The sequence below is a fragment of the Gracilinanus agilis genome, chromosome 5, assembly GCF_016433145.1.
Source record: "Gracilinanus agilis isolate LMUSP501 chromosome 5, AgileGrace, whole genome shotgun sequence".
In the NCBI taxonomy this organism is placed as follows: domain Eukaryota; kingdom Metazoa; phylum Chordata; class Mammalia; order Didelphimorphia; family Didelphidae; genus Gracilinanus; species Gracilinanus agilis.
This window is the reverse complement of record NC_058134.1, coordinates 85371488-85393559: the sequence shown is the minus strand read 5'-3', so window position 1 is coordinate 85393559 and position 22072 is coordinate 85371488. Positions and strand designations below refer to the sequence as shown.

General features: G+C 36.1%; 1 protein-coding gene across 1 annotated transcript in view; it reads right to left on the bottom strand.

Annotated features, from left to right (window-relative positions):
• Window positions 1–22072, bottom strand: part of DIP2C (disco interacting protein 2 homolog C) — a 601650-nt gene that overhangs the window by 221656 nt on the left and 357922 nt on the right. The window contains exons 4-5 of the mRNA XM_044678953.1: window positions 14695–14820; window positions 6241–6450 (exon numbers count right to left, since the gene is read on the bottom strand). Of these exons, the coding sequence (XP_044534888.1) occupies window positions 6241–6450; window positions 14695–14820 (336 nt within the window). The remainder of the gene's footprint in view (window positions 1–6240; window positions 6451–14694; window positions 14821–22072) is intronic.

Here is a 22072-nt window from a genome sequence, read left to right as displayed (position 1 = left end):
GTTAAATACAAAGGCCTACAAGAGTAATATCTTTTGGGCTTGAATTATGGAATCAGAAAGATCTGAGTTCTAATCTAAACCCAAACACTAATTAGTATCTGACCTAGAGTAAGTAATTTATTCTCTGTCTACCTCAATTTCCTCTATTGTAAAATGGGGATACTAGCACCTACCTCCATGAGTCATTGTGAAGATCGACTAAGAAAATATTTGTAAAGCATTTAGCATTGTGCCTAGCACACAGTAGACTATATAAATGCTAGCCATGATGATAATGATAATGCCAATAGGCTAAATTCCTAGTCTTCTGAGTTAACTGCTTTTTATCCATTTCTCTAACATGCTTTCTCAATGATGCTTGTCTTATAACAATGAAGGGTTTTCTGGCAAGAGTGTTCTGAGTTTTGGAGGTTTCTGCCAGACAGAATTTTCATCCTCACACTAAGAGGCCAGAGGAAGTATTTAAATGTCTCTGCCAATATTTTTTACCCATCTTCAAGTAAATATTTGAAAAATGTATGTATATGTTTGTAAGTATCAATAGATATCAAAGTATCCCCAACACTTAAGATAGTTACAAATTAATGAATTAAAATGATTTAACTATCACAACAGGCCATTCAAGCACTCTTAATAAATATGCTGGGGAAGCAGAATCTAGAATCAAAACATGCAATTGCTAGGTTTTTGCCTAATTATGCAACGAGGAGGAATGTACTCTGCATTCACTCTGCCTTGCACATGATCACCTTTTTGAATTCCAGTCTTCCTCGTGGGAACACAGATGCTAGAAATTTGAAGAGGGTTTGTTTGTTGACACACACCCCAAACACTAAGAGCAGCATGAACTTCAACCAAATGCTAAAATATCTCAAGAAATTACAAATATTTCTTTGAATAACTTACTAATGAGAAAGTCCCCAGACTTCTGATAGAAACAAGTTCAGCCTGAAGGAAATGCCTTCGGATCTTTATTCTAACCCTATGAACAAATGTGACTTTCAATCATTCATTTGTAGCCAGGAAAACCAAGCTAAAAGGACCACATCTGAGTTACGCTGTTTCTCTGACCCTAAGCAAATTACTTAACCAAAGAACATTTGTGCCAAAAGGCACTGTTTCCTTCCAAATAATTGACTTTTTATTTTTTTGTTTGCTTTCATTCTTATTTCCACCTCTAGAAATATGATTAGAGTAGAAACAATATCTGCCTTATAAGTTAGGGTAGTTTTTCCTTAAAAATTCCTGAGTCTTTGAGACTTGACTAGATCAGGAAATGACGTCTTAAGCAGGTGACTTAGCTTCCTAGTGGTCTAAGTACAAAATCCACCCCAATAAGTGGCAGAAGTTGTTTCCTGTGTCTTAGACTAGAGGTTTGCCAGTATGCCTAATACTAACCCAGGGAAGCTACAGTCAACTGATTTAATTCTGTATCCCCACTGAGTATCCTTTCCATGCTACGCAGTAGAAAGAGATCAAATCTGTGATTTCATAGGTAGAAGAAACTTCCAGTGAAGAACCTTCCTCTACCCAAAAGGGATGGCACATTCAATGTTAAAGAGTAACCTAAAGCAATGAGATTTTGTGTACTTTCATTCTACGGGGAGTTAGATGTGAGAATTTATTTTTTAAATATTGCATTATTCCTATGTCAGGGTTCTTAGAGAGGCTACAACCAGTCTCTTGACTTTTACATTCCCTTTGTTCTCATTATTCAATCCCCCCCAATAAAACCTGATTAATAGATAAACTCTTCCTGCTAGGTGTGTGACTACACTCTCCATCCTCTATGTTCTTCTATAGAAGGTATTGAGCATCTTAATGGAAAACCTCTTCATTAGCTTATTCACCAATCAGAAATGTTTTGTGATGTCCAAGGGAGGGACTAAATAATGAGAGCTCCCAAATGTATTGATAAATGTGTAAAAGAATTGCCTGCTCTTTGGTCATTGATAGGATCACTAACCTATTAACATACAGGCAAATGGCTGCCTAATCAATAAATTGATATTCTTATCCCAAAATCGGTCTTGTATATTTTTAACCATAACATAGAAAACACTGGAATATACTTGATGTGCCAAGGGAGATTATTGTGTGTTTGATATTTATACCATTTTATAGATCTTCCTCTTTAAACCTCAATATTTCACAAATTCACAGTTGCAAATCTCTCCCTCCTCATTCCCACCTAATACAATGAAAGCCACTCTAGTGGCTAGTAAATTTTCCCTGATGGAGAGTTGTAATGCCATTCCTAAAAATTTATCACCCTAATGTGTGCTGAATTGGACTTAACAAGGTTAGACATCAGACACCAGATGCATAGTTCATACTCAGGCATTTATGGTTATCTAAGATCTGCTCTGACATGCACTCTGCTAACATTGCCTTGTAAAGTCATAGTAATACTGTCTACGATTAGACATTGTAGTTGTCCTTCAGTGTAGGAGCTTAATTTGGCCTTGTAAAAAGATGTGTGGTCCATTAGATTATAAACTCCTAGATGGAAGAGACTATCTTTTGCTTCTTTTTGTATCCCCAGGGCTTAGCACAATGTTCGATAAATAGTAGAAACTTCATAAATTTTTATTTATTGATTGGTTGGTTATTAACACAGGTGCCTAAAAAATAGCTAAGGAAGCTAGGAGGTTCAGTAGATAGAGCACTAGGACTGGAGTCAGGAAGTCCCAAATTTGAATTCTGCCTGAGAAACTTATTACTGTGAGAATCTAGGTAAGTCACTTAATCTCTCTCAGCCTCAGTTTCCAAATCTGTAGAGCGCAGAGGTTGAATTCGATGGCTTCCAAGGCTGGGGGTCTTAATTGGGGTTTTATGTCAGATTTTAGGGAATCTATAAATTTGAGTGAGAAAACCTGCATTTTTATTGTCAATAATCTTTGGATTCTTTTGTAATCTTATGTAATTTATTTTATGCATTTAAAGACATTCTTCCTAGAAGAGGATACACAGGTTAAACCAGACTGCCAAAGCAGGTCCATGAAACAAACAAACAAAAAAATTAAAGGACCTCATCTCTGAGGTCTCTTCCAGCTTTTCTTCTGTAATTCTGTGTAATTCTACGATATATGTACACAGCTAAATGTCTGCCTCTTCACCAGCTTTCCAAGGTACAAATCTAATGAGCTGAAGCAGACTTTAGTTGCCTGGATTCTAAGGAATTCATTAAAGAGAATATAATCACTCCTGGCCAGGTTTTTGCCTGGGTCTATTATTTTTGAAGTTGGTGACTCCCTGATTATTCACCTATTCTCTATCAGAAAAATGTAGCAACTCTGAACATAAACATAGAGGATATAATCACCTTCACCCTGTGGACATGTGGTAAATACTTTTCCCCTCTTGTTCTCTGTGGCTTTCTCGAATTTGGTGATAAAGATCTTAAATGAAAATTTCTTCAATGTCTCATCTAGGGGCAATTTTCTTTGTCCACTCCCTGCCATGATGTGACCTGCATATGGGACTCAGTACAAGCCTTTGGAGGATGACCAGAAGTCACTCTGACCTGCACTGGATGAAGGCTTCATAATGCTTCAGCTGGTGATCTGGGCAGCTATTGTGATGTGCAGCCAGCCCCATCTTCTTTCAACCCTGAGTATGAATTGCTGCTAGATGCTAACTACATCCACATGGCTGGACATATAGGGGAAAAGTCTGTTTACAGGATTTATTTTACTAATGCATAAGCAACACTGGTCATCTATATGGAGAAGTAACTGTCAGGACTCCTAGGTAGGTGTGCACAACCTCAGACCAAATCTGCCAATAAAAAGAAACTGAGGAGACAGTAAAATGGGGTGACTTCAGATCAGGTCCTTCTCTGTACCTAACCCTAAATGAATCTCATTGGTTTTGATTGTTGTGGTATGATTGCTGGTGTTTTTTTGTAATTTCTATTGCTAATATAATAATCAGGCATTGGACAGAAGACTCTGAAAGCAAGCCCAAGATATTTGGATGTTTTCTTCTCATGACAATGATACACTGCGTGGTCTTAAGCATTTTCTTAACCTTCAACTTTCTCCCCATTGTCTACCCTCATACTTACTCACTCAACTCTAAATGTATGGTATTTATAATTCTCTACATTGTAAAGATGCCTAAAATTAGTGAATAGATATCAGTCCTGGGCTTTGCTCTGCATTACCTCCAAAAATAAAACATTCTGGTATTTTCTTATTAGCTGGCTTACTAGCAACACTCAAGATACGTCCAAATGGTGTCATTTTCCTGACTGATTTTTATCCTGTTTATCTCAAGAAAAAAAAAATGATTTCCATTCTCCTTTCCTCATCAAGTCGCATCATTTTCCCCTTTTGCTTTCTTTCTAAAAATTCTATCCCTATTTACAGAAAACTCACAGATATTCTAGGGACATTATTACTGTGCCAGATTAAAAATTACTGAAAATGTCACACACTGCAAAGCTATATTTAGGCCACATTGAGACTTGACGTATGTGAGTAATGCAACCTTTCATAGTTTGGATAAATTTAATTCTCCACACTATAATTTCCTCCAAACATTCCAAGATGTGAAGGCACTAAGGGTAACGGAATGCAATGATTAATCTGTTCACAAATTTGTTTCTCTCAGTGAGGTTCTGAGCACTTCCTTAAAAACAAATTTGAAGTAGAATACAAATGCTTCCAAGGTAGAGGGGGAAGAAAATTACTTATGTAATAGTTCAGGTGATGGATGAAAACATGCTGACAGGACATAGGAGCCTGTGCAGGGATCCAATCTAGGAACCACAGCTATTTCATTCTCCTTCATTTATGTCTTTGAGTTCAACTTTCAACCTAATAGGATTTCAAATATAACTAGAGTTCATTTCACACAACTCATGTTTCTGAAATCAGATCTGCAAATTTAATTTTGGTATTACTAACACCTTAAAATTGTGTAGAACCATTAATGTTTCCAAAGAGTTTTCACAGCAATTTTCTCATTTTGTTCTTGTGATGTCTCTGGGAGAGTGGCTGAACAGGTCACAGGACGAGAGAGTTGGAGTTGGAAGGGAACTTAACAATTATCTTAGCGGAATCCCCTCATTTTACAGATGAAGTAAAAGAGAAGTTAACTGACTTCCTCTGATATCACCTAGGCTGAGAGTGGTAAAGTCAAAACTTGAACCAAGAATATTTCACTACAGATGTAATCATATCATGATCCTGGGTAGCATGGGAAATATGCATAAATAATTATGATATTTGAGGAAAATGTAATATAAAAAAGTTTCAAGGAGTATATTATAGGAAATGGAGAAAAGGAAAAATGGCCATTAGCTTGGTCAAAGGGAAAGTAAGGACTAGTGAAGAACAAGAGAAAAATACACTCAAAAAGGCAGAGTGAACCCTCATAAAATCTTTAGAATAATCCAATTAGACAGTTTTACTTAAATTTATAATTTTGTTAATTTATATGTGATAGAAAATCCTTTAAATGAATGATATCTATAAATATTTTAAAATGCACAGAATTTATATTACATATAAATTTATAAAATGCATTTATGTATACTATGAACTGTGAAGTTTATATTGTATATAAATTCATGATTGATTTGAATAAAACCTTTTTAACTAAGACTCGCAGAGCTGGATAAATATCATTAGATTTGGAGTAATAAAACACCTGCATTCAAATCCTGATTCTTGTGAGCTATAAAATAGGAGAAATACTTGTATCACCTACCTTATAGGGCTGTTGTGTAAAAAGTGCTTTGTAAGCCAAAAATCATCTGAAGGGGAGCTATCATTGTAAAACAAAAAAACTGACTGAGGCAGAATTGAAAGCTTCTTTTTTCATGAAACATGACTCAAATTTATCACAGCTGTACTTCCTTATATTTCCTAACATGGTTAAAGCTTCATTTGGAAGAAAGTTTCAAAATATAGGAAAAGTGGAATAGTGGTCATCTACTGAATAAGGCTTTTTTTTTCTTTTAATGATTAAAAAAAAAGATGCTACAATTTTTTATCTTGGGGGGGGGGGGAATCTCTAGTGGTAGGAGTTAGAATTCCAGAGAGAACTGAAAAAAGGCTATGTCTTTAACTTCCAACACCAAAGGAGTCCTGGAGTCAGACGGGAAGGGGTCCTGAACTTCTTTCTGTGGTGCAAACACTGGAAATATGTTAAATTTAGAGCCAGAGATGTGAGGAAGAAAAAGGAGACGGACCCATCAGTCCCTTGGAGTATCACCTGGTTTCTACTTACCTATGTGCGTCTGAGCCATGACGTCGGCCAGCCTGTGGGCAGCCCCACTGCCTCCACTTTGTGTGGAAGAAGAACTCGTGGTGGAGGTCGTTGAGCCATGGATGGCTTGGCTGATCCAGTGTTCCATGTTGATGCTGCCCTGGCTGGAGGTGGGGGTACCCTGGGAGTCACCTTGTACAGAGCCTTCATCCTCTGAACCAGAAGAGGTGTCTATATGTGGAAACAGACAAAGTTCGTGAGTGACGAGGACTAAAGATTTCTCGTGGTCAAGATATCATCTCCACAGTGCTGAACTCTCTCTTCTGTGGCTCACGCTTTTACCCCTGATTGGTAAAAGTTAATACTAATTCTTTCCCTCTGAGATGACTTCTAATTTGTCCTATATATAGTCATTTAAATATCCCCCCCCCCCCCATTAGAGTATAAGTTCCATGAAAGGAAACAAATTTTGCCTTTTTTTTTTTAAATCTTCAGGGTTCAGCATAGTGTCTGGAACACAGTAAGTACTTCATACATTCTTGCTGACTAGGCTTGAAAGAACTTTTCAATAAAGACTTTTTGGTATTTCAATAAAAAATGCATCTTTGGGAATCTTACCTTTCCTCTATATACATCTAAATGAAGGAATGTTTTGTTATAGAGAAATTCCAGGGTTATGCCTTTCATATCTCTTTACTCAATGAAAAAAGCTTTAAATGGGGGGTGGGGAGCTAGGTGACACAGTGGATTGAGACAGCCTTAGAGATGGAAGATCCTGGGTTCAAATCTGATCTCAGACACTTCCTGCCTTTGTGACCCTGGGAAAGTCATTTAACCCCCATTGCCTAACCTATATCGCTCTTCTGCTTTGGAATCAGTACACAGTATTGATTCTAAGACAAAAGATAAGCATTAAAAATAGTATTAAGTACCAACTCTAAGTTAGGCAATGTGCTAGGTACTGGGGATACAAAGATAAAGACTCAAACAATCCCTGGTCTCAAGTGGCTAATATTCTCATAGCTTCCAATACCATGCTTTGTACTCCTAGGACATTCTCATTAACTAGTCCTTGACTAACCAGTTGATTCTAACTCTTGTCAGTCTTGAAAAAGAATTCAAGTTATCAGATAGCTCTTGTAAAAGGTCTTTACTTTAGCCAAGTCCAATTTTTTAAGTTACATATAGGTTTCCAGAAGAGAGATACAAAAATATTTCATATATGTCCAGCACTTTAGCTATGAATTAACTATCCCTAGTTTGTGACTCCTGTAGAAAAGAAAAAAAAAGACAGACATTTTGCCACATTTTGCCATTTTGTAGGAATGGCAAGAATTCAAGATTTCCCTTCAAATTCAATGCCCTTTTTATTAATGAGCACATCACCTGAAGAACAACAAGTTGGGGGAAAAAAAACTATGGAGAAATATCCACTTCTAAGACACTAAAAAAACACAGGTGATTCATTTCTTGCTTATACAATAGTGATTAATTCTATTCCTTTAAGATTATAATGGAAATAAATAAGCAATATTAATTTTGTTAATTAAGGTGACACCATCCATGTACCCCGAGAAGAAGAAAGGTGAGCTGTCTATTAAAAAAACAACAATAAAAATATAAACTGCGGCCCCCATAAATTATTCTGATGTGCCAAACTAACCAAAAGCAGAGTTCAAGGAAGCCCTCCCCCAGGAGATAAATGGTAAAGCTGAGCAATAACAGCCCTAGGTTAATAAAATCCAGAAAAGGAGAGAGTGCTATAGGAGCCATTCATTCCAAGAACAGACTCACATACTAGCTTTATTTTGTAGTGAGGAAAGTTCTAAAGGTCAAAAAGATCCCAGGAAAGAAAATAATACAAGCAAGTAGAAACTGGATTATGCCTTAGCAGATGTGGTTATAAAATCCTCTGAGCAGTACTGAACACAAAAGAAATCTCTCAATAAAATTGTTGGATGCCATGATGCTGCTCATGACATGGATGCTTTTGCAAAGCCGTCCCATGGTCCCATGTGAAATCACAACCGTGACTTCTGCATGACTGCTGGATGACAATAAGAAATGCTTGTTAGTTTGGATTGGATTGGATGGGATGACAATTTGCAAAATTATTCATGCAGAGCGCATGGAAATGCTTATGCAAATAATCAAATACAAATGTTACAGCCAAAATAAGATTCACACCAATAAGCCTGTACAATTCCCAAAGACACCTAAAAAGGCAAGGATTTTACGTTTCATCACTATGATGTAGAGATCTCTATATGCTCATGCATGTGTATGTACACATGCACATATGTGATATTTTTATTTTTATTATATTTATTTTTATTTATTATATATGTATATAAATAAAGGGACAGTCAAAAATAAAATAAATTACATGTTGCTTTTTACATTTTGATGTAGTTTATATTTTCCTATCCACAACTCCAAAGTTTTTAACTAGTTCCCATTTTCTCCAGTTTAAATCTATTTTATCTCTGCAAGGTACTTTAGAACTTTTATCACCTAACACTTAAAACAACAGCAATGACAAGCTCTCTTCAAATTATAAATATTAGTGAAAACATGGAAAAGGAATTTCATTATAAATTTAAGTATATTAATAAAAATTCATTATGTAAGATTATGGCTATAAATAGAATATTTGCTATTTAATGCATAAAAGACAAAAAGAAATAATGCAAAATCACATCCTTAAAAGAAAGGATCCTATGGAGGCTCACATATAAACCATGAACACAGATGGAGGCACACTGTGAAATTTCAATATCCTGAACTCTATTACCTTATTTCTTAGGTTGTGTATGTTCAGATACTTGAGGTTAGATGAGGACCCGAAAAGTTATAAATTGGAATACAGTAATGGCTTTTAGCACGTCCTAGTCCATCTTTTCTCCATACACACAAAGCTTCATAGATAAACTATAAAATATGGAAGATGAGAACACAGAACTCAATAATAGCATGGAATGCTGCTATTTCTCTGTTTTTGTAATCCTTATAATTCTTCCATTAAGGAAAAAAAAAAGGATCCTGTATACTATTGCATAAATGGAAGGCAGACTTGCCTCTACAAGCTATTGTTAAGGCAATTACTTGGATATTTGGGGAGGGGGAAAGAGGAAGAAAGCAGAAAATACTCCATGTTAAAAAACAAACAAATAAACAAACAAACAAACAAAAACCCTCAATATAATTCATTGAACAAATTTGAAAGTACATCCAAGACACAGTTGGATGGTTCTACTCGATCAATCCATTCAAACCAAAAAGGCAATTTTTAAGCACTTACAGTGTTCCAGACACTACATCAAGCACTGTGGACATAAAGACAAAAGTGAAACTATATCTACCTTCAAGGATTTTATGTTCTAATAGATTAAATGAGATAATATCTGTAAAGCACTTAGCACGGTACTAGGTACAGAGTAGATGGTTTGTAAATGCTTTTCTTTTCAATGAAATAAATATTTTTTTGTTGTCATTCAGTCATATCTGACTTCTCACATTTTCTTTTTTAATATGGAAAACCTCATTTGGGGTTTTCTTAACAAATATCTTGGATACTGCCAATATGGAGTAATAGTTTGCCATTTCCTTCTCCAGCTGATTTTACAAATGAGTACACTGAGGCTAAGAGACCTGTTCAGGGTCACAAAGCGAATAAGTATGTTTGAGGCCAGATTTGAACTCAAGAAGATGAGTCTTCCTGACTTGAGGACTAACACTTTATCCACTACACCATCTAGAAAGGTTGTAATGATTGGCCAGCCAATCATTAGGGGGTTAGCTTCGACTAAGCTTTTGAGTTCAGTTTTAACATACTGTGTTTCTTTTCCTGTTCAATGTATATATTCAATATATATATTCAATAATATATTCAATATTGTTCAATAATAATATACTTATTAACCATCAACACCAAAAATTTACATAAACAAATGCAGAAAAAATTATGTGCTAAACTACAAACTCCACATTGTTTACAATTTATTTTTCTAAATGTAAATTATATATGTGTACTAATATAAACATCCTCTGCTATTGAGTTCCCTTTGGATTTGTTTTACTTTGATACTTTTTTCTCTTGATTTTGTGGCTATTGCTTTTTAATATAATCTTAGAATGTATTATTATTATTCTCTTTTTTTCTCTTTTTCTTTCTTCATGTATTTCCCTTATTTTCTTATATTTTGAATGTCTGTTATTTCCAGGACATACAATGCATTATATTTAAGTATCATAATCTATTCAGCCATTTCTCCCAGTCATTGCATTTGTGTTATTTCCAATTATTTTGCCATTACAAAGCTTCCATGAATATTTTCATATATACATGGCTTTTACCCTCTCAATAAAGCCCTTACAGCCTAATCCTAGTACTGAGATCCCTAGTCAATGAGCATGAAACAGTTTTACAACTATTACTGTATATTTCCATTTTGTTTCTAAAAAGCAATTCACAACTGTTTTTCATGTTCTTATCAGCATTTAATTTGATCAACTTAACCTGTCTGGTTCTCAGTTAACATATATTTCCAGGCCATATTTCATTAGATTAGTCTTTAGGTAGCAGACTTGGTCAGTTGCCAGGACCATGGTCTTCTAAAACCAAAGTCTTTTCCAAGTTGACCATACTCATGGAACTTTTGTTCCAATGCCACAATCCCTCAGGAATGCGGGATTACCTCCATAGTATAATGAGTGTTAAAGTATGACTTTTTCAGAATATTTATGCTCTCTAAATCATCGTTGTCCCACCAGAAACTATGGTTGGATTGAGTATTCACAGGCTAGTATCTACTGCTAACCTCATGTAGGTGTGTGTGTGTCCTCCAAATATCTATTATTAAAGTTCTTTTCATCTCCTTAACTTTTTTTTTTGGTTAGATTTATCCAGGGGAGGGGAAAATTAAAAGCCTATGCTATTATTATTTTGTTATCTGTTCCCATCAGCATCTCGTTTAGTTTTTCCTTTAAAAATCTGGATGCTATAACATGTGGTACATACAGGTCCAATATTGATAATTCATTATGTATAGGAACCCCCAACATAATAAAGTTCTCTGTTCACCCCTTCCAATAATATTTAGCTCCAACTCTGACAGATGTGACAGTTAATAAACCTGACTTCTCTGGATCAGATGGAGGTATAGTATATTCTATTCCAGCTTCTCACCTTCACTCTATGTGTTTCTCTCATTTTCAGTGTGTTTCTTGTAAATAATTCAGGCCATGGTTTTTTATCCTTTCTGCTATCCATTCATTTCCCATGGGTGAATTCATCCCATTTATTCTTAATGTCATTGTTACTGACTGTATTTTCATCTACTCTGATCCTCCTCACTGTCTGTCCCCCTTTTCCTTTCTTTCTATCATATCCCTACTCAGATGTCCAATTTCCTTTGATTAATACTTCTCCAAATCAATTTATACCTATTATAAAAAATTCTCCTGTATCTCCTCCCCTTGTCCTTCTAGTTTCAAATTGGTCCACCCTTCCAAAGGTCCTTCCCTTGTCACTTATGCCTTACCTTTTAATTTTATTCAACCCACCTTTCCAAAAATCCCTTCCTTATCTTCCCCAACTGTGCCCTCCTACTTCTTGAGATGAGTTTGATTCTAAAAACCCTCCCCTATTTTGTCTTAAGAGTCCCTCCCTATTCCCTCACCTTACCCCCATATCTTTTTTTTTAAACCCTTGTACTTCGGTATATTGTCTTATAGATGGAAGATTGGTAAGGGCTGGCAATGGGGGTCAAGTGACTTGCCCAGGGTCACACAGCTGGGAAGTGGCTGAGGCCAGGTTTGAACCTAGGACCTCCGGTCTCTAGGCCTGACTCTCACTCCTCTGAGCTACCCAGCTGCCCCTACCCCCATATCTTTTGATGTGTACTCCCCTCTAATTATCCCTCCCCTCCTTCCCTTTTATTATTCTTTTTTTAAACCTATACCTCCTTCTCTTATTCCCTCAGACCCACAAAGGGACTCCCATTCCCTCCTTTATCCTATTAGCCCTCCCTCTTGTTTCTCTGTACATATGATTTTTACCTTTATAATTGTGTATGTTGTTCTTTCTTTATCTGGAGTCTGATGAGAAAGGGTTCTAGAACTACCTAGACCCTCTCCTCTCCTTCTGCAAGACAGTTCCTCTACTCATTCCTCCTCTATATGAGATTCCACCCTACCTCTTCCTAGTCTATTCCACTACCATTTCACCTCATTCCATTATATTCACCTTGAACTGGAGTTTTCCATCCATACAGACCCCTTCAAAATACCTAGGCAATGATAACATTCCCAGGGGCCATAGATGACATTTTCTAATTCAAGAATGAAACAATCTGACCCTTTGGGTTGATTATTAATCTTTCATTACCTTTATATGTTTCTTATAGATAAGATTTTCTATTGAGTTCTAGGTTTTCCTCCAGGAATAGTAGAAACTCCATTAGTTCATTAAATAGGCATATTTTACCTTTTAAAATTATACTCATCTTTGCTGGATATGTTATTTATTGTGAAATTCAGTTCCTTTGCTCTGTCAAATGTTGTGTTTCATGTTCCATATCCTGCATTCCTTTTAGATTGCTGCTGCTAAATTTTCTGTTATGTTGAATGTCATGCCACAGTAATTACATTGTGTTTTTTTTTCTGGTTGCTTATATTATTTTTTCCTTAACCTAGGAGTTATGGAACTTAACAATGATGTTGCCATGCACTTTCAGGTTTGAGTCTCTTTCAGGTAGTGTCTAGTAGATTCTTTCAATTTCTATTTACCCTCTTAATTTCTGGGAGGTTTTCCTTGATGATTTTTTGGAGTATGGGATCGAATTCTTTTTTCTATCATAACCTTCTAGGAATCCAACTATTCTTATATTGTCTCTTCTTAATCTGTATTCCAGATCAGTTGTTTTTTGATAAGATGTTTCATATTCTCTTTTATTATTTCATTTTTTGTTTTTGTTTTATTATTCCTTATTGTTAAAGGAAATCATTAGCTTCATCTTGTCCAGTTCTAAATGTTAATAAATTATTTTTTCCATGAGTTTCTGGATCTCTTTTCCCATTCAGGTGATCTTTCTTTCATAATTGTGTTGTACTGCTTTCCTCCCCAATTTTTCCTCAACCTCTCTTATTTGCTTTTTGAAGTCTTTTTAAGATTGGCCAAAAGTTTTTTTGTTTGTGTGTTTGTTTTTTTATCTTATGGTCATTTATTTTATTTCTTTGCTGTTTTTGAAGTAGGTATTTTTATTTTGCTGTCCTCTTAAATTTCTGCCAAGGTCCTCTCTGGCCCCTTAAAAGCTAGCAATAGTTGGGTTCTTTCTCCTTTACTTGCTCCTTTTTATTTGTTTATTTTTTTTAAAGTTAGTGGCCAGGCCAATAGATTTAATTATTGGATTTTTTCAGGAGTCTCAGGCTTCCTACTGTGTTGGAGCCTGTTATTTCAGTTTTCAAGAATTTTTTTGCAATTGTTTTTTCCTGGGTCCTATTTAGTTATTCCAATTTTTATAGTCTGGGGTACAATGCACTCTTAGTCTCCCACTCAAACCTCAGTTTTTAATTGACTTCAAATGCTCCAATCAGAGCCATTGGGCAGTTTCAATTTCAATTTGCCAGTCTAGCTCTTTCTATAGCAGCAGTGAAGGTCTCCACTCTCCTGGGGGTGACCATAGCTGATAAGGTATCAGTCCCTCAGCAACCGCAATCACAAGTGTACACTCCTTCCTCACCCCTTCTCTCCTGTTGCTTTAGACTGGTAATGAAACAATGTCTAGTCCTTCTTACCTGGGCCTTCAAAACCAATCCTTTGCAGTAGAAAGGCCTGAATTTCTTCCCTTTAGGTCTAGCACCTATAGACTCTGTGGTGTCCACTCCCTCAATCCACATCTGTGGGCCAGCTGGGTGGAGGGATGGGGTCCTACTGGAACAGAGGCTGCAGAAGCAGACACAGATGCTCCCAGGGCCCTCCACCTACAGATTCCAGTGTTATCCTTGGGGATGTAAGATCTGGGAGTCAGCAAGCAAGCTGAGTCTCAATCTTGCTCCCAAGGGCTACCTTGTTGATTCCACACTGTTTGCTCTATTCCTGCTCCTAGGACTTATAGTGGTAGGACTGAGGCCAAGGAAATAAAAATTCTTCCTCTCTAGTTATCCCTGGCTGTTGAGCTTCACTCCTAACTTCTGTCTGTTCTTGCTGCTTTTAGCACTGACACTGTAGAGTGGTTTTTTTTTTTTGGTTGTTTGTGTGAGGTATTAGGAGGGAAAAGAAGCTTTACATTCTACTCTTTCATCTTCCCAAAGAGAATTGTGTTTTTAGATATACTTTATACAACTCAAAATTATAACACCTAAACTGGAAATCAAAAGAAATCCTGAAATAAATTATTTTCTTGCCATGTGCTTCAACAAGTACACACACATTTCTCTGCATAGGAAGGACAAGAGACAAGTGTATTTGCTTACCTGGAGGTGTGTAGGCATCCATTGAGGTCTGTACAACCAGGGACCGGCGTTTAGAGGGCATCGGCACTGCCATTTTTCTTTCTTTGTGTTTAGCAAGGGCCGCTTGGACAGCTTCTGTATGAACATCTGGAATAATATAAGATATAGAATTATTTTATTACATAACCTATAGATTCTAGAGGCTCCTTTTGTATATTTTTGGCTGCTTAATTGCCCATTCACCCCTGCACCAAAAAATGAGCAGGAAAGGAAAAGAGAGGTCAAAGCTTACTTTGGTCACTTTTGCTATAGGTTGGAAGTTTAGAAGTTAAAAAGTAGGCAAAATTGGGGGCAGCTGAGTAGCTCAGTGGATTGAGAGCCAGGTCTAGAGACGGGAGGTCCTAGGTTCAAATCTGGCCTCAGACACTTCCCAGCTGTGTGACCCTGGGCAGGTCACTTGACCCCCATTGCCTACCCTTACCACTCTTCCACCTATAAGTCAATACACAGAAGTTAAAGGTTTTTAAAAAAAAAAGTAGGCAAAATTAGTTTTTAATTCACCTGGAGATGTCATATATCCAAAGTATTTGGAACCAGTATTACTGATCAAAAGATGACTATATTTGTAGATTGCTCAGTATTGCCTTTATTTGGATAAATAAATCTTTCTCCTGAATTTTTTCCTCATAGGTCCCATTTTCTAGCCCTGCAGACCAAACTGGCATGATTTTTTTCAATATTTACTGTGTGCCTAACCATTTGACACAGACAGCAAGGTGGTAAATAGGATATAGAGGTGGTTCTGAAGTTGGGAAGATCCAGGTTCAAATCTGGTCTCAGACTTTTAATAGTTATGTGACCTTGGGCAAATCCCTTAACCTCTGTATACTCAACTGTAAAATAAGGAGAATAACAACACCTAACTCACAGTGCTTTTGTGATGATGAAATGAGATAACATTTTTAAAGCACTTACCAGAGTGCCTAGAACATAAAGGATGCTATATAAATGCTTCATCCCTGTGATCTTTCTACAACATTTTCCTGGGAACACTCTCTATTGTGTGAATCAACATTAAGTTCTTTTTTTTTTAATTAAATTTTTTATTTTTTTTTTCAGATTATACATCAAAACAATTCTCAATAATCATTTTGTGACATTTTTGGTCCATGTTCTCTCCTCCAAGATGGCAGGTAATATGTTATAGGATGTATATGTATTATTATACAATATATATTTCCATGTTCAGTGAAAGAAAACACACATCACTTACTCTAGAGAAAATTTCATTGAGGAAATAAAGTGAAAAATGGCATAATTCAATCTTCATTCATGAATTAACATTCAGTCCTTCTTTAAAGCCTTTAGTCCATCAGCCTCCAATAATCTCCAATTTGATTAAGTTGAATAAACATTTATTTTTGAGTGCAAAGCATACTGTTAAAAATACATTATTCCATTGTTTTGTGTGATAATACATGTAAAACTCAGATTGAATTGCTTTCCAACTGTGGAAAGAGGAAGGGAAGAAGGCAGAGAGTCAATTTGGATTATATAACTTTGGGAAACTTGTAGAAATTTGTTATTAAATTTTTTAATTTAAATATATGGTCCCTGACCTCATAAATCTTAGAATCTAGCAGTGAAATCATTGTCAAACATAGTTACAACACAAAACAGAGTAAATGACAAGTATACAAATGTTATCAACCGAGAAATTACTATATAAAGTCCAAAGTTCAAAGGGGGTTGCGGTAAATAGGCAATAAGATAAGACACAATCCCTAATCTTAAGGAGCTTATAGTATTGTAAGAGGATGAGAAGTATATGAATAATTATAATTCAAGTTCAAAAATTATTAAGTAAGGTGGAGAGGTCTGTAAAACTGAGAAAGGAAAAGCAATCTGTCTGGGGAGATCCTTTATGCAGGAAGGAGCACCTGATTTTATTTTTGAAGGATGTCAATGGGCAGGAGAGAGAGTGAGGTCCTCCTCTGCTTGTTGACATTCTCCTCAGAATGGGCCCAAGGAAACATCCTAACAAAGTCATATGGGCACAAAGTATGGGACAGTTAAATGGCATAAGAGGTAGTCTGGGCACAGTTTTGACTGTAGCATAAAATTGTCCAAAAGGAAGAACCATAAAATGTGGTTTGAAAGAGGAGGCTGGAGCACTGCCATGGAGGGCCTTGAACAACAGAGTGAATAGTCTATATTGTATTCAGGAAACAAAGAGGGACATTGAAGGTTTTCTAGCAGGAGGGTAATATATTCATGCCTGTGTATTAGAGAGATTAATTTAGGAACTTTATAAAGAGTGAAGTGGGAAAGGAAGAGATGGGGCAGAGAGACAAATGAGACAGCAAGAGGTGATTAGGAACTTTGGTGAAGTTAAAAGAAAGGAATGAGCATAACAGATTCTCTGAAGCAAAAAGGATAGACTGTGGCAATTCCTACAATAAGACTGTTCACGATGAGCTAGTCAATAAATTCAATAACAAAAAATATTTACACGCAAACTATGCACAAAGCAACATGTTGTCCTGTACAATCTTGCTGAGTAATTTTTGACAAATGGTGCCATATTTGATCACTCCACCCTTAGAGAAGCTTCATCAGTGAGGAGCAAGATTAGGTTCCGTTCTAATGAAAGGCAGGCAAAAAGCATTAAAAATCTAAAACCTGAAATTTTTAGGGTAGCTTTTGAAATTATCTTGTTAATTCAGATTAATGATCACTTAATGACAAGTGCTTGGAGAAAATTAATCTGTGAACTGTTATTAAGAAATGAGAATGCTGCTAGATTCCTGACAAAGAGGGAGAAAGAACTTCAAATCAACATTTTGTCATGCTTTACAAGGGAGAAATTACTTCATGTAATTTGAGGGCTGAAGTATGAACCCAAATGCTGAAGTCTTTATTGTGTTTCATTTGTATGTGTGTTGCAATTCTAACACTTGAGGCAGTTGATGTAATTGCAGGGGTTACCTGCTGATTTTCATTATGCCCACGAGTTTCTGATATTTTCAGCACTAACTTTTTCAAATTAGGGTTAGACTTTTGAGACACGTTTTAATGAATGTTCATACATTCAGCTGTTCCAGTTCCTTTAGCATTAACTAAGTACCACTTCCCTATCACCCTCCCCCAAGCGCATGATTAAAAGATGGTGGAATCATATTACAGCTACACAGTTTGCTGATCTGATAAAATTGTGAGGTTTAAACACGCTACAAAATGAAGACAATGAATCTAGAAGATCAAGGAAAGAGGGCAAAGAGAGAGAGAGCAAGAGGAAAGGAGACAGAGAGAGAGGAAAAGGGAATGTGAGAAGTGCATCAGAAAAGGAGAGAGAGAAAGGGGGAAAGGAAAAGAAAGACCAAACAATACTGAAAGGTTCACATGCATTCTTCTAAGAAAATTCCCTTTGATTACTGAAAAGGTTCCTTGTTCAAGGTTCAAAGAAAAGCTCCAAAAAATTTAACATTTTGGTATGTGTCCAAAAACCCTGACTTGGTGAAAAGTTACACAAAATGCCCTTATACATTGTTTTCCTTCCTTTGACAAATTATTTTTCACAAAGTTCCTGAGAACTGGGTATATTCAGACATTTACACTGGAGAGAATGTGGTTAACCAGCTGTGGTTCATGACTGAGGGGCAGTGAAGTCATTAAGATTGTCTTGTGAATTTTTTTTTTCAACTGGCAATCATGAGAACATTTTCCCAAGGGTGACATTCTGGTGTCTCTAGCCAGGAGCAAAATGGGTCATAGGAAAGGACAAGGTCTGTGGGAATGAGAAACCCATAAGTGTAACAGAAAGGTTTGGAAACTTGAGTCTTATTTTGTGTCAACTTCCATGACAATTAAAATATCCACTCCATGTTTTATTTGATTTCTCTCTTTTTTTGTTCCAGAATACATGCCAGCAGGAAGAATATAGCCACTTGAGTGCAGAAAACTCTAGAGAGTACAGAGGACTGCCTTACAATTTAGTCTTTTTTTATATTTTGATAGCTTATACAAATAAATTATATCTAGCTCAGTTTGATGCAAATTGATTCAGGGAAGGGCTGACCCCTATTTCCTTAGTGTGTCAGTCTTTTAATTGATGTCTATGGTCATGGTATTGATAAGAAGGTTAGACATAAATATCATAATTGGGTTTAATTTCTTCCTTTCTATCTTTCTTTTCCCCCAGAGTTCTGTGTGCTGTATGTACTGCCTCCACCCTGACCCAGTCATGTGTTACTGGCAGCAACAACAATATAACACATCCCATACGCACATGAGCAACCACAAACACTCAGCCACTTATTTTGTTCACTTTTGCCTCTGACTCATGCTACAGAATTCCAAAATCAAATCAGACTCGCTAAAGGCTCTGAAAATAAAACCTTTTGCTTATGTTCATCTTGGAATTGGGGAGTAGGGGAAGGGACATTGAGATGACTACTCTTGAACTAGTGAAATCATTATACTTCCAAATAACTACAGATGCAATAGGGAGTCTAATTTCAGCCCAAAATTATGGCAAGAAGTTTTCTTTTAAGTGATACAATGGCAAAAAATATTAATAGAGTACAGTAAAGCCATACTCTGAGGATTCTATGTTGTGGTACTGACCTTTGGTTCTCAAAATCTATGACACCAAATGCCAACAATTTTAGTGGGTCCTACATGAAGTTAGAAAATCTTTCAGTAAGTGTCCAGTGATATCTGTGGCCAAAAGACTGGACTTGATATATTACCAGACAGACCTTAGAAGGTCATGAAATTTTGGACTACAATGATTCTTGAAGGTTATCTACTAAATTGCACTGTGGTTGCAATCTACATTATTCCAAGGAAAGCTCAAATAGGCTAAATCATCAAATCATAAAGTATAAATAGTTATGATACTCGTGACAATATTACTCAATTATTAAGGTACATTCACATAGGTTAACTGAAGTTAATGCAAATAAATTGATAGGCTGATGGCTGGGGAGCAGAGCAAGGTAATCACTGAAATGTTGTACTTCATTTCATCACTATGAGGAACTCCAGAGAGGGTTTTCACAACATCTAAGATTTAGTAGGTAAGGTCTAGAGAGTAAACTCAACACTGAGAAGTTAAATGATTTTCCCAGCATCAAACTGTTACTGTCAGAATCAGAATTTGAACCCAGGTCTTCCTGAATGAAAGTGAGTCTACAATCTACTGTGCCATATTGCCTCTGACAAACACACAAAAAAGAAAAGCATGTGTGATGGCACGTCTTAAGTAAGACCAGGGAAAGATCTAGCAACAACCTTTCCTTTCCCCCATCCCTGACAGAACCATGTAATGAAACAGCTGGGGAATGATTGGAAAACTGTCCAAGACAGATTTTAGCTAGAGTTTTGTCCCAACCCAGTGCCATTCCATGAAATCTAGTCTGTTGCACAATCCCAGACACCTATATCTGTCTCTAGCCCCCATTCCAAGGAGAGATTTTCAACATAGAGATCAAGAAAGTTACTGTCCCAAGTTTCACTAAAAGTCAACAGTTAAGTTTCAGATTCATTTAATACTTTCAAAAGATTTTTGACAGTCCTAAGTTATGGATTATATATTATATTATAATTATAAATTTGGCATCTCTCTTGATACAGCATTGGAATCCAAACCCAGTGCTAATGTTTCATATTCTCTACCACAAGTACACACATGGTTTGGTTTTTCCAGCTTCTGTTTTGTTTTCATTTACCACTTTGTTTTCCAAGTGATAACTGCATAATTTTGATCAGCAATGCAATAAAATGATATCCACAATTATGCTCAATATGAATTTAGAAGTGTTAAATAGATAAGCATAAAAAGTGTGTATTTATATTACATGTATATACTATAATATATATACTATATATATATATATAAAACCCATGCAGCTTGAGAAAAGAGCCAACTAGCAATTCTTCATGCAAGAAATATATATGTAATATAAATACATACTTTTTATGCTTATCTATCTACATATCTATATCTATATCTATATCTATATTTATATCTATATAATTGACAGAGAGAGAGAATGCTCATCCATAAGGTATATACTGAGTATAGAATGAGGAAGGAGTAACAGTGGAAATGCTCCCCCTAGAATGTACCAGCACATGCAGCCTTGACTCTATGACTACTGCTGGATTCATTCCTATTTTAATAAATTCTGCTCTTCCCCTATCCATCTCCAATATAGTTCGTGTATTTCCTAGCATATTCCAATTCATCCTATTCTCAATAATCTTTTAAACATTNAAGTGTGTATTTATATTACATGTATATACTATAATATATATACTATATATATATATATATAAAACCCATGCAGCTTGAGAAAAGAGCCAACTAGCAATTCTTCATGCAAGAAATATATATGTAATATAAATACATACTTTTTATGCTTATCTATCTACATATCTATATCTATATCTATATCTATATTTATATCTATATAATTGACAGAGAGAGAGAATGCTCATCCATAAGGTATATACTGAGTATAGAATGAGGAAGGAGTAACAGTGGAAATGCTCCCCCTAGAATGTACCAGCACATGCAGCCTTGACTCTATGACTACTGCTGGATTCATTCCTATTTTAATAAATTCTGCTCTTCCCCTATCCATCTCCAATATAGTTCGTGTATTTCCTAGCGTATTCCAATTCATCCTATTCTCAATAATCTTTTAAACATTCTCAAACTTTGCAAACAATATTCCCTCTACCTTTGTGTTTTACTTCAAATCTGGCTTTCATCTGAGGTCTCCACAGTCACAGGATCATAAGGATTCCAGGTTCAGAACCTTAGAGACCCTTCAAGCCTCATAATGTATATATTCTTGAAAATGTTGTCCGTACTTGAAATGGCCAATAATGCCATTCTGGTTTTCTGTTAGTGACAGTCACTAAACAGAACTTAAGGGGGGAAATATCTCCACATAGAATCAAAAGGGAGTCTATCTTAATTGTAGTATAAGAATAAAGAAAAAATAATGAAGCTCAGAGGAGATGTAATTTCCTTGACCTGATGGGTCTTGAAGACCAAAGTGTAGCTGTATTTGTGATACAAATATACCTCATCTGTGATGACATTCCCACATGGGGACTTTAGTCCTTTGAATTAAGGCATCACAGTTTCCAGGTGTCCTGTATAAACTGTTAAACCCTAGGGAGACAGTTTGGCATAGTGGATAGATAGACTGCTCAGCTTGAAATCTAGGAGATGTGAGATCAAATTCTTCCTCTGATAATTACTAGCTGTGTGATTTAGGGAAGGTGATTTCACATCTGCATATTTCAAGCCATTCCCTGGATCTCACTCAGTCACAGACAGGTTGGGATCTGTGTTAAAAGGAATCCTCATATCAGGAAGCCT